Genomic DNA, 13,851 nt, shown 5'->3' with positions numbered 1-13,851 from the left:
ACAATTTTCAGCTAGCTTTCCTTTGTGCATTTAAATAAAGTTCAAGTGTTTCATTCATTCGTACGTAGAACAATTTATAATTCAATTTTATTGAAATCCAAATTAACAAATTTTCATGACTACCGACTAGAAAATTTATTGCCAAAAACTTATTTTGTATAATTTATGAATAAAATTTTGATTCCATAATTTTTTTATGACAATTGTTTCATACTTTATACTCTAAACTCGTTCTAAAGTAATCCAATCCTTTAAGCAACCAAAAAATAGAAAGATCAAATTCTTTTTGTTATCCTCTTGCAATTATCATATTAAGATTTTCTTTTGTCAAAAAAACCCCATTGATAGACATATCAAACAAAAAAATTACGGCTACTAAAATATACACATAGACTTAATTTGGCTGTATCCCTTGGAAGTCAAGTTGGATTAAATTAATTTATAATTAATCAAATCAAGTTGAGAAGACTTTGGTTTCCAATTGGTAGGCCTTGGTAAAAAATGCTGGCCAACATAGATATGTAGCCATTATGCTACTAATAGTTGCAGCTCCAATCATCATATTCATCACAACAATTTGTAGCTGAATGGCTTCCAAGGGTGATGCCCCTCCCATAATGAGACCAGTCATGGCCCCTGGAAGGGATATTAGACCCACTGTTTTTGTGTTATCCACCACTGGAGAAAGTGCTATGATCAATGCCCTTTTCACTTGTTGATGTGTTGCTTGTCTTGGGGTTGCACCAAGAGCCAATGCCGTCTCAACCTGGCATAAATTCATATGATATAGAAATTAATTAAATCTACTATATTTCTATTTATTAGTACAATTTTCAAACAAATACTATCGTCGAAATCATAATGATTTGGGACGCTGAAGGAGGTTCGTGTTAGATGACATACCAAGTTCATTTGTGCTTTGATGTCGTCTCTGAGTCTTTTCATGGTAACTCCGGTAACGGTCATTGAGTTTCCAACCATCATGCCTGCAACAGGGATGATATATCTGGGAGTGAAAGGGAAGACGCTGAGTGCCACTAGAACAAACATAGTTATGGCAGTTCCTGTTAGAATGGAAGCCCCGGCTACCAATTTTCCACGAGGCACTTGTTTCGCACGTTGACCCGCAGTATAACCAGCAATAGAAACCTACAATAAAACAACATATAGATTAGTCTAGATTTTGATTAACTGAATTTCTTATTAAATTCAACAAAGTTGCAAACAGAGCAACTTAATCAACAAGTTACATGAGCTTCATATTAACTTAATCATTAATCGTCAAACTATTTACTACTGTCCTTTTTTACATGATTTATCAACATATGAAGATATTTTTAGAAAGAGACCATAAAATTTTGGATTGTATCTCATTTTTCGTGCACAATTGCTGAGACTAAATTCTTCAAAGTTTTAAATGATCGACTCTTCAAAACCGGTGAATTTTGATATACATAATTCAGATAAAAAACCTGATCACATGATGCTTCACAAACTTAAGAGATCCAAGTGGCTTATTTGTACCACACCAATATTGTTTGAAATCATTGATAGACAAAAACATTAATTGAACAATTTCCTAACTTGAAACAAAATGTAGAGAACTTCCAAAACTAAGAAAAGGGGGCAGTTAAACTTGAACAACGTTAAAAAATGAATGAGAAAATAGAGAGACCATGAAAAGGTATGCTAGGAGGATCCATCCAGAGTTATCCTGGTTGAATATGAACTGCAAAACAAAGCCAATAATAGAGAGTTGAAGAAAAGCTCTAAGAACAGCAATAATCATCTCCACCTCAAGACCAAGTTTCTGAGAGAAGGACAAGCCTAATGCAAGAAACACCACTGCAGTGGCGCAAACAGGTTTCACCATGCCTTTCAGAAACTCACTCAACCATGACAAATCCATGCCCACAAAAGGGACTTGCTGCTGTAATGTGTGGTTCTGGACTAACATGGTTTTGAGTAAAATTGATTCCATGGTGGTGATGATTGTGATGATGAGGCTGAAAAGTTGCTTAGATGATAACGTGTATATATGCACGGTAAAGTCAGAAACAACCTCCCCTAGAACGTGAGTAGCCTAGTGGAAGTCACACTACCAATATTTTTAAAACGAGTGTCGCTATTTAGTACCGTGACAAAAATAACGAAATATCGGTATAGAATAAAACAAAGGGTTATTGATTTTTTTTTCTTCTATTGTCTGTTTTTTACTTTCGTGATTATTCGTTGTTTCTCCATCGAACTGAATTAATTTAGGGAAAATATTTTATGATCTAACATCTACTTTACATCTTAAGAGAGATATGATATGTTAAAAGATGTGATGGAAAAAGAGAGATACATGTTAAATGAGTTAAGAAAACTAAAGGTATAAATACACATATCATTGTTGTTGATTCATGCGTATTATTTTTGGTTCTACATTTGGAGCAATCATAATTGATTCGTGTTCAATTGATTTTGACATGTTTGATGATTCTTGAATATAATTGAATTTATCAAAATTAGTTTTAACTTAAAGCTATGATCTCTAACTTTTATGTTTAAACGTAATTTTCACACTTCGTTCAACTCATTTTTACGTAAATGTATTTATATATAACTACTTTACATTTATTCAATTTTAAATAAAATTAATTTTACAAAATTAATTAATTCAAAATCAATATTTGAACTGAAAATTAGTAGGTTTGTTGGTTGGTTTGATTCCAATTTTAATAGTCTTTTTGAACATACTAAACCACAGTTAAAACATATCTTCATTTGTTTTACTTTGTATGGTTAAATATGTTTTTGGTCCATATAAATATATTAACTTTTCGTTTTAGTCCCTCTAAAATTTTCCTTCAACTTTTAGTCCCCATAAATTTTTCAATCACTATTTTTGGTCCCTATTTTAAAGTTAATTTTAGTATTTTTTTTTTTAATGAAATTGTGCAGAAATATGTAGAATATTGTAAAAATCTTTACCAAAAAACATTATAATTTTTTAGCAAAACATAAATTTAATATGAATTTTTAACCATAAAAAATATAAAAAATCATGATTTGTTAAAAAAAATTAAATTTTTTTTGAGAGATTCTTATAATATTATGAATTTTTATGCAAAATTTTATTTATGAGTTTACTTTAAAAGAGAGATCAAAAGTGAAGGTGGAAATTTTTTATTTTTTTTAAAGGGAAAATTTTTTAGAGACTAAAAGTTGAAGGAAAATTTTAAAATGACTAAAACAACAAGTTAATATATTTATAAGGACCAAAAACATATTTAACCATACTTTTTATTTTCAAATATTTATCTATTATTTATTTGTATATGAAACTGAATCAATCCAACCATGACCCGAATGAATATGCGTTGCATCTCCAGTCAGATTCTTAAATTATTGGTTACTACCATTTGCCTTGTCTGACAATGCAGCTGATTCAGCAAAAATTATTTGTCTCTTTCTTGATTACTTATCTTTATCAAGGATTAAATTATTCCCTTTTTTTGAGGGAGGGATTAATTATGCAATTGATAATATAATAAATAAATAAAGAGTTGACATCACTAACTGGACGTACGTACGACCAAGGACGGTAAGTAGTTTTGTTATGTCCTGTTACGGCGCACGTTAGTGAAACTTTGACTATATCTTTTTTGTTCATGTACTAGAATGGGTTTGAAGCAATCTCTCGTGACACTACAGGTATTAACTGTCCATGTTCTTAATTGTCCTTTTGATTGGTAGGCACATGTCCTTGCAATTCCATTCCATACATGTGGTGTTCCTCCATTGATTAAATTTAAATTTAAATATGATTAGAAAAAGTAAGAGAAGAATCTGTTGGCTTTAGCATCCGTATCTAATCATTAGTCTTTTAATGCCTATTCTTTTGTATTCTTAATCAAAAGATAACATGGAAAGGGAACTTACTTATCGATTTTTTTTGGAACTACAATAATTGATAAAATTCTTTCTCAGGATTTTTAATATTTTTACATTTTTATGATTGAATTCAAATGCAAAAGCTTTGGTCAAACCTAAAGAGATTCTTTACCATGACTTCTTTATTTTCATGTTACGAATTTGATCCTAAAAACTGTAAGTGTTAATCATTTTAACTCTTAAATTTTACAAATAGGTAAATATGTCTCCAAATTTGTAACACATCAATCGTCGTAGTCCCTCTTTCATGTTTTTATGTTAGAGGGTATGTGACATCCCATGTGGACGTCACGCCACTACCACATCATAAGGTCCATTTTGATAAGAGAAAAAAAGTTACTATCGTACTAATTTATCTATAAGTGGAAAAATCACAGACAAATTTGATTGCTTTTAAATTTTCAAATAAATAATTTCCTAGCACATTTTTTTTTATAATTTGATTGATAATACATAAATGTTACAGAATATCTTGATCAGTGACCTAATGACTTGATGAGCTTGATTAGCAATTCGAACTTTAAACCAGTAGTTTTTGGCAATTACAAATTATAAATAATTTTTACTACCTTAAATGAAGAAGTTGTTTTACATGTTAAAAGTAACACACAAAATATTATGACTTAATTATTTTAATATTTATTATCTTAATTTTTGAGAGTTTCAACAAAAAAGTGAAACAACTAATAATGACAATAAAAAACTAAACTACAAGTAGATAGGGATTTAATCTAAAACAAATCTAAAACCTACATGTATAGTAAATCCACACAATCAATCCAAAGAACAATAATAAAGAAAAATGAGTAAAAAATACATCAAAATTGGTTATCCAGCTTGACTTATATGACCTACGCCTAGAGAGGAAAGATCTCTATGTTTCACTACCAATGACTCTTTCTCTCAAGAGAGTTACAAAAATGACTAGAAAATTATTTACAATTGCTGGCCAAGAACTATCCCTAATTTCCCTTTTTTTTCTCTTTCAACCCCCACTTGATAACAACTAAACCTCACTAGAGAAAGCTTGAATCATTCCTCCAATGAATCATCATTATCCAAAGTGTTTATAATGTATTTTCTAACCCCTAGAATATCACCTAAAAGTTTTCAATTCTAAGCCCTTAAGTTTTCCAAATAATTATCTCTTTTGGTGATGACCAAACTCACATTTACCAAAAAATTCAGTTTTTATGACCCATATCCGTGGCAGGCGCCTCATGCATGAACCATACACCTCACACACCATCATTGGCGCCTTAGACATAAACACGCTAAACTGATTTTACGATATACCCCCTCTGATCACTACTAATATTATAACTAAAAAACCATTTTTTTAGGTTAATTGAATAATTGATGTATTTGATCTATAATATAAACCAAATATATCAGTTTTTCAATGAATCTAAAAAATGATTATGTAGAGAGAGTATTTCAACGTTAATGATGTTAATCTAATTTCTCTAATACACCGACGCACTATTTTACAAGCACTTTTTTTACACCGCAATAGATATGTTATAAAAACAGACGGAGGAAGCATATACACACTGATTTTGAGATGGGAAGAAAGTAGTTGAAACTTGAAACTCAAATATTTCAATAGTGTCAACCATCATTTTTGTGTGTGGAGATTTTTTTGTTCTCATTTTATCAATATTTGACATTTTATGGAATCTAGTTTCACATCACATGTGATGCAAACACACCCCCAAATATCATGTATGTGACCTGCAAGTACATCTTCGTATTCCTTTCTACCAAATATCATGTGTGTTTTTTTTTTTTTTTGTTTTGCAAATTCCAAAATTACACCGGTACTATTGACTTTTACTTGTTAGAAAAAAAATATATCAGACATGTTTCTCTACCTTTCATAATTTTTAATATACAGTTTAGAATGAAATAATACATAAATTTTATCTTACATCTGATACATTTTGCAAAATATAACAAAACAAAAAATTTAGATTTCCTTCTTTCAAAAAAAAAAATAATAGATTTCCTGAAATTTTAAGAATCAAATAGAATGGAATAAAATGTTTTGTTCAATTGGCACGTCAAACTCGCTTTGTTCGTTAGCTTCTTTTTTTTTGGTTACATGTTCATTAGCTTTTAAAGTAACTATATTATTAGATCTTCAATTTAATTTAATTTTTTCTTTATAAAGTCCACCCTGCAAAGAATGATATCCAGAAGAAGCTTCTGCTAAAGAGATCAACATTTTTTTTAATGGAAAATCAGCATTTGTTTCATTTCTTTGAATTATATCATAGCAAATATTGTTGATGTCATACATCTTTAATAACCAATGCTCTTATTAATACAAAAACAACAATAATCCTTTTTTTTTTCTTCTAACAAAACAATAATCCTATTGTTACAAGTACAACAATAGTCAATCTAGTTTCTTTTTGTTTTCTTTGTTTTATTTTTGAGATTTTTTGAACAGAAATTATTCTTCTCAAATCTACAAATAGATTTCTTATTATTCTGAATAACCCTAAATGTTGACACCAATTCTTATGGAAAATCGTAACATCCAAAGGACAAAATAATTTCCAACAACTCCTTCCAATAAAGTTCGTCTGTGTGACCATCTTCATATTGAACTACGAACCACCCAGCATCATTGGTATAGTCAATTACCCTCCCCGACAAAATATTTCCCATATACAATACTATTTGGAACTCCCTTCCCAAGAACCATTCGAAATTTCCATCATTGTCCATTTGGAATAGAAACCTATAAAAAAAAAAAAAAAATCAATTAAATAGTATGGAGATATAATCTAATTTCTAAGCAAGATTTTAACCAGAGTTTGAATGAAACCAATGAGAGTGTAGTGTAATACCGTACCAGAATGTTGATATATTCTTTGATGCGGCGAGTACTCGAGATGAATCTTGCGAAGGAATTGTAGTGTGTTCCTCTATCAAAATGTGTTCTTCTTATAGCCTCGAATCAAAATAACTTTTTAATTACAAAAATAATTTAATATTGCTTTCTTTGACCTTTTTGACTGTTAAAATAATTTTATAATAGCTAATTTAGTATTTGTTTTAAGAGATTTTATTTTAAAACTTTAAAGACTTATAATTTAATATTTTTCCTTTGACTTGTTTGACTGGTAAAATAATGTTATATTAGCTAATTTAGTATTTGTTATAAGAAATTTTATTTTAATAGTTTAAAGATTTAAATGCAATAAGTATATATTTATATTTGTTATTGAAAAGTCAAAATTCATTGAACAAAATAAGTAGCTTTGAATAAAATATATGGAATTTTTTTTTCATTTCTTATTTCTTTTACATTAAAGTTTTAAAAAACATTGACCAGCGTTTTTTATTTTATTTTTAATGGGGAAACATTGACCAGAGGTATATTCCCCAGATATCTTATTTAAATTAATAAAAAAAACATTGTTCGTATTTTCTAATTTTTGTTTTTTGTTCGTGTATTCACTTAAAAATATTGGGTTTGAGTTTTCTTCGTTATCGATTTGGTAGAGAAAGTGAGAAAGATTGAATTTTTTGTTTGGTTTTTTTGGCTGTTTTAAGAACAATATGCAATGAGGAAAAAGTGAATATTTTTTGTTTGAGATTGTTTATGTTAAGGAACCATGATCCCCAAACCAACTTCCATATAGATGAGAAGATGAAGTGAGGGCGATTTGGTCATTTCATGTATGTCTGAAAGAGCCATGGTCATTTTCGTCATACGTGCAAACCAAATGGTGACATGTGGTAGGCATGTCCATCAATGCCACATCAACAAAAGTGTGACACGTCACAACTTAAATGAGCTCATGGACCAAAAATGAAATGAATAGTAATTACAAGATAAATTTCGAAAGATTAGTAATTATAAAGACCAAAACTCTAGTGACTCATATTTGCAATGAGCTAATGTATAAATAAGCTTAAGAGAAAAAAATACTTTTTAGGTTTATTGAATGATTAATGTATTTGGTCTACAATATAAATCAAATACATCAATTATTCAATGAATCTAAAAAGTGATTTTGATCGAAGGGAATATTTCAACGTTAATGATGTTAATCTATGTTCTCTAATACTCCCCTGTACTATTTTATAAGCAGATTTTTTTGCAACACAATAGAGATCTTTTTTTTTTTTTTGTCAAGACACGATAGAGATCTTTTTATAAATAGAAAGAGGAAGCATATACAAACTAATTATTTGAATGTCAAGAAAGTAGTTGAAACTTGAAACTCAAAGATTTCAAGATTATCAACCACATTTTTGGAGTGAATAGTCTATTTCATCCCTAAATTTGTATGCATTAGTTAATTTCATCCTCAATTTTTTTTAAATAACTAAAAGGTCCCTGAATTTAACAAATATCAATCAATTGAGTCCCTCCATCAAGTTGGATCGTTAACGGTGATGACATGGAACGTTAACAGTGACGTAGCTTGCCAAGTCATATGCCACATGTTTATGGACTAATTTGACCATAAGTAAAAAAAAAAAAAAGGACGAAATTGACCGAATTGGAATTTTTTTTTGCATCAGGACCGTTGTACAATGACTTTTTCTTCCCCAATTCTATATATCTGAAACTCTAATTTCTCACATTTACAATTCAAAATTCCAAAATTTGTTCAATAAAATTTGTTCAAATTGAATCTGAAATGATGGGTGGTGGTCATATGGCAAAAAATAGCTCTCAAACTCGAGCTTCATCTTCAAGCTTCATGTTTAATGACGAGGTCAAAATGCTTGATTTTTGGTATCCTAGAAGATGTTCTCTAAGAAAAGCCAATACTCTGAAGATCCCAGGAAGGTCTTTCTACATCTGCCCTTTTTTCAAAGGATGGTGATGATAATTTGATTTTTTTTTTGTATGGGTTGAAGAAGTCGTAGAACTAGGATACTTTAAAAACAATGGAACTAGTGATGGTCAGGAAAGAAAGGCAAGATTGATAGAAAAGGTTCAGCCAATGGTTAAAAGTAAGGATAGTGGTAATGAAGAAGTTTGGAGAGCAAGGTTGATGGACAAAGTTGATTGTTTAGAAAGTGAGCTTAGATTGATAAAGTAATTGATAAGAATAATATGCTTGTTTGAATTTTTTTAACATGTTATTGTATTATACTGGGTGTGGGTAATATCCTTAATGGCTAGAGGTTGAAGATGAATGTAATCCTTCTGTGATATTATTGAAATCAAATTAGTCTTTGGATTATTGTGGAAAACATCAAATCGATCCCTCCAATATATCGAAAACTATCAAACAAGTCCTTGACTAGAAATGAAAATTTTCACGAAAATGGAACGGGATAAATGGAAAAAGGAACACGAAATTGTTTACCTTCAAACGACAAAGTATGGTGATGAAATCAGAACTTTTGGGAGATGAAAATGATGATAGTTTTAGCGGGAAGAAGAAGAGACAGAGACTGTTTTGATATGAATGAATGAAATGAGAAAATGGTGAGAAGGGTAAAAGGGGAAAAATTAAAACTGAAAAGCGAAACGTTTTCTTTCAATTCGGCCCTTGTACACCTGAAACACGCATGGACAGTACAACTTAATAGCCAACACCACATGTCATTCTCCCTAACGACTAGATTTGACAGAAGGATTAATTTGATCGATGTTTATTAAATCGAGAAACTTATTAACTATTTCAAAAAAAAAAAAAATTGAGGATAAAATTGACTGATGCATACAAATTCAAGAATGAAATAGCCTATTCACTCATCATTTTTGTGTGTGGAGATTTTGTCTCCATTTTATCAATATTTAACATTTTATAGAATTTAGTTTCACATCACATGTGATGCAAACACCCCCAAATATCATGTGTGTGACTTGCAAGTAAATCTTCGTGTTCCTTTCTACCTTAAATTGAACTGAAGGGCCTCACTATGATCAACTCGCCCTTAACATAACTAACCATATCATCCCCTTCGCATAGATTGTTTGGATTGAATGTTATCACAATTACTATCCCTTCACTACTTATCATCTACTATAAAAATATCAATGTACTTACACGTATAGTCTTCCCCTTGTCTCCACGTACTGTCGTATCTATCTAACCCTCGTCATTGGTCATATTATTTAACAAAAATGATTTTTACTTGTTAAAAAAAATATATCAGACATGTTCTTCTTCCTTTCGTAGTTCTTAATATACATTTTAGAATGAAATAATACATAAATTTTATTCTACATCTGATAAATTTTGCAAAATAAATCAAAACAGAAAATTTAGATTTCCTAAATTTTAAGAATCAAGGAGAATGGAATAAAATATTTTGTTCATTAGCTTTTAATGCAACTATATTATATGATCTTCAGTTTTTTTTTATTTATTTATAAATTCCACCCTGCAAACAATGATATCTAGGAGAAGCTTCTGCTAATAAGAGATCAGCATTTGTTTCATATCTTTGAATTATATTTATATCTGCGGATTCTACAATGCACATATTATCATAGCAAATATTGATTGATGCCATGCATCTTTAATAATTAATTCACTTACTAATACAAAAACAACAACAATCCAATTGTTACAAGTACAACAATAGTCAATCCAATTTCTTTTTGTTTTCTTTGTTTTAATTTTGAGATTTTTTAAACAAGCACCATTCTTTTCAAATCTACGAATAGATTTCTTATTATTCCGAATAACCCTAGACATCGGTGCCAACGTCTTATGCAGAATTGTAATATCAAAAGGACAAACAAACTCCAACAACTCCTGCCAATGAAGTTCTCCTGTGTCACCATCATCGTATCGAACAGTGTACCATCCATAATCTTTAGCATAATCAATTACCTTTCTTGAATCATCATTTAATTAAAAATAATTTAATATTTATTCTTTGACTTCTTTTGACTGATAAAAATAGTTTAGGAGAACGCTGAAGGTCGTAAAAAAAAATCACGATATCGCAGATATTTGTTGTAGCCTAAAACTAACATTCACGACACCGTGATTTTTTTTTTTTAGCCAGGTTTTTAAAAAGTGTTGAAAAGGTGGTCACCCCACTTCTGTAAATTGTGGTAATTCTAGAAATTTAATTGGCTAAGCAGCTTTCTTGAATCTCTCGGGATGCTATTTGTCGCTAGCTCAATAATTTAATATAAGTATTTTGCTTTCCTATTATGAATTTGGTGAATCATGGAATTAGGGGTTGTTTCGTTTCAAAAGATTTATTTTTAAAAATAATTAATATAATTATTTTACTTTCGTATTATGAATTTGGTGAATCATGGAATTAGAGGTTCTTCGTTTCAAAATATTTATTTTTCACTCACGTGTCTCTTTGGTAAAACTTTTTTTTTTTTATATAGAGATTAAAATTATAATTATAGATATTTGCGACGTTCGACATAACAAATTTAAGAATCTATATTTATCTTTTTCAATGACAACAATAATATAACTAATCTAACAAACTCAACAAATAATATTTATATTTTTCAACGACAACAATAATATAACAAATATGACAAAAATTCTTATCTTTTTTAATAACATCAACAATATAACATTGTTATAGGAAAATTTGTTTAAGGGTATAATGATTTCTAAAAAATTATATTGTTGGTGGCATTAAAAAATAATATTATATTTTTTTTGAAAGAGAGATTTATATTATATTTGTTAAATTATTGTAATTCTCATTGAAAAAGATAAACATGTTTTTTTGAGTTTATTACAATTTCAAAGTCACAAATATATATTTTTTGAAGGAGAAAACTTAGGTACAATTCCTCCTTAGGTGCTTTTCCTATGATTCTTAACTAAATTCACCATGATTTCCTCAAATTCATAATTTTCTCAAAGTTTGTTATATCAAAAAAATATGCATTTTTAGTTAAGAACCATACGAAAATCAGGAATTGTACCTAAATTATTATTATTTTTTTTTTTAATAAGAAAGTGGACAAAACTTACAAACAGTTACTTATGTACTATTGGTGCTGTTGCCCAATTAAAACATAACAACTGGATTAAAATTTCCACGTGAGATACAACATCACTAAGAGAAACGTTAGTCTCCGTTAATCTATTCATCCCTGTATTCCTTCCTTCTCTCTGTTTTGCTAAATACTACCCCACAGTCCAACACCATATTCTCTCTCTCGACTACACAACTTTCTCTGTATTTCATATGCCCATGAAAGTTTATGGTATGCCTTTATTCTGTTATTCTCTTAATCGAAAATTCAATCATTCTTTTAAAACAAGTAGAAATTTCAAACAAATATGGTTGAAAAAATGGTAAATCACAACTTTGAAAGAAAAAGTATTCCAATAGTTTTTGCAATAACCAAGGAACTATAACTATATGAAGAAGAAGAAGAAGAATCATCGAAGGATTTTATTTTCTTTTGCCATTGCTAGCAGTCAGGGGCGTCCCTGAGGTGCAAACAGCTCAAACGAGCTGGGTCTCAAAAAAAATTTATACCAAATATAATATATATTCTTCAATAAAAAAAATTATTTTATTCCCTCACAAGGATGGGTCTCTTTTAGGATTATTAGAATTAGTTCATCTTGATTTTGGTGTTAGGTGGGGGTTCCACGGTAGTCATTTTCATCTCTTGGTGTACCGCATATATACGTTTTGCTCATCCCGTACTTATCACTGGCCTCTTTTAAAAAAAACTACGTTTTGATTTTATCACTGACCTTTTTTCATTTCCAGAGCCGAGCCTCCGAATTCTCAAGGACGACCATACTAACCGTATCAATACTAGTTATGCCACATGAATGAAACTCAACACTTTTGCAAAGAGTTCAATTTAAATTCTTAAAATCTGAATTTTTTCATCACGTGAACATTTTTCAGGTTTGAAAATTTTCAGCTCTTACTTACACTCATCTTTCTTTCTTTTGACACAAAGTCCAATTCTGGTCTTCATGAGTTAGGAAAGAGATGCTTAAAATGCTTCAAGGTCAAAACTCAAAATTGGCAAATAGAATTTGATCAAAAGTGGGAAAATTTCCTTGGGCACAATTTTTACTTGTGAAATTGTGAGATCAAGATCGATAAGCATGCACTGTTATATTTATTGTGCGCTCTCCTTCCGATACGAGCTAGGTGCCACCATGACTTTTTGGGGTCTTTCACGGCGTTAGATTGAAGAACGGTAACAGTCCACGTGTTATGTTTTAACAGGGCACAGCACCAACAGTACATACAGAACATCATGTAAGTTTTGTCCTAAAAAAGTTAGGAATATCGGTACTTATAATTTTAATCAAAATAAAAATTTCATATAAAATATTATTCATAATTTACAAGCATCAGCGCAGTAAAAAGAGCGAAAAGACGGCACGTGAGTGTCCATCTTTTCGCTAGTGATTATAAAGTTTTATTTTAATTTTTTAACTTTAAATATTTAAATGAAATAAATATATATCTATAATTTTTATTGAAAACTAAAAAAATACCTTAAACAAAATAAATAGCTTTTGACTAAATTATAATATACGTTTCATTTTCTATTTCTTTACATTTATTTTTTGAAAAACATTGACTAGAGGTATATTCAGTATATTTCTGATTTAAAATAAATAAATAACATTTTTAGTCCTTTCTAATTAAAAAAAATTATATAGGACATTACCCACCAAAAGGAATAAAAAAGCAATTTACAATAATATGCAAAATTTCCTCAAAAAAAACGTATTATATAGGACATTTTTAAAGTTTTGATAAAATTCATGTACATTTTATCTTCACTATATATACTAGCTGAAAGACGGGCACTCACGTGTTTGTCTTTCTGCTCTTTTTACTGCGCTAAAGTTTGAAAATTATGAACGGTGTTTTTATATGAAATTTTGATTTTGATTAAAGGTATACATATACAATATGATTGTTACTTTCAAGTTATAACAAATCAAACTAACA

General features: G+C 29.5%; 1 protein-coding gene across 1 annotated transcript; it reads right to left on the bottom strand.

Moving 5' to 3' along the window:
- Nucleotides 1-398: 398 nt before the first annotated feature.
- On the bottom strand, nt 399-2,073 carry LOC11431871 (protein ALUMINUM SENSITIVE 3). The gene is made up of 3 exons (XM_003625482.4): nt 1,676-2,073; nt 904-1,149; nt 399-766 (listed from the first exon to the last, which is right to left on the bottom strand). The coding sequence occupies exons 1-3, from the start codon at nt 1,979-1,981 to the stop codon at nt 455-457; spliced, it is 864 nt and encodes a 287-aa protein (XP_003625530.1). The 5' UTR covers nt 1,982-2,073; the 3' UTR covers nt 399-454.
- Nucleotides 2,074-13,851: the final 11,778 nt, after the last annotated feature.

This window comes from Medicago truncatula, chromosome 7 (assembly GCF_003473485.1).
Source record: "Medicago truncatula cultivar Jemalong A17 chromosome 7, MtrunA17r5.0-ANR, whole genome shotgun sequence".
Lineage (NCBI taxonomy): Eukaryota > Viridiplantae > Streptophyta > Magnoliopsida > Fabales > Fabaceae > Medicago > Medicago truncatula.
Note: the sequence above shows the minus strand (reverse complement) of the source record. Positions and strands in the feature narration are given on the sequence as shown.

Bases quoted from the DNA above. Each gene is read 5' to 3' on its own strand.
- LOC11431871 (XM_003625482.4), bottom strand. From the start codon at position 1,981: ATGGAATCAATTTTACTCAAAACCATGTTAGTCCAGAACCACACATTA. The intron at 1,150-1,675 runs GTCTCTCTATTT...GTTTTATTGTAG, and splicing joins TCCTAGCATACCTTTTCATG to GTTTCTATTGCTGGTTATAC. The intron at 767-903 runs GTATGTCATCTA...AATTTATGCCAG, and splicing joins TCAAAGCACAAATGAACTTG to GTTGAGACGGCATTGGCTCT.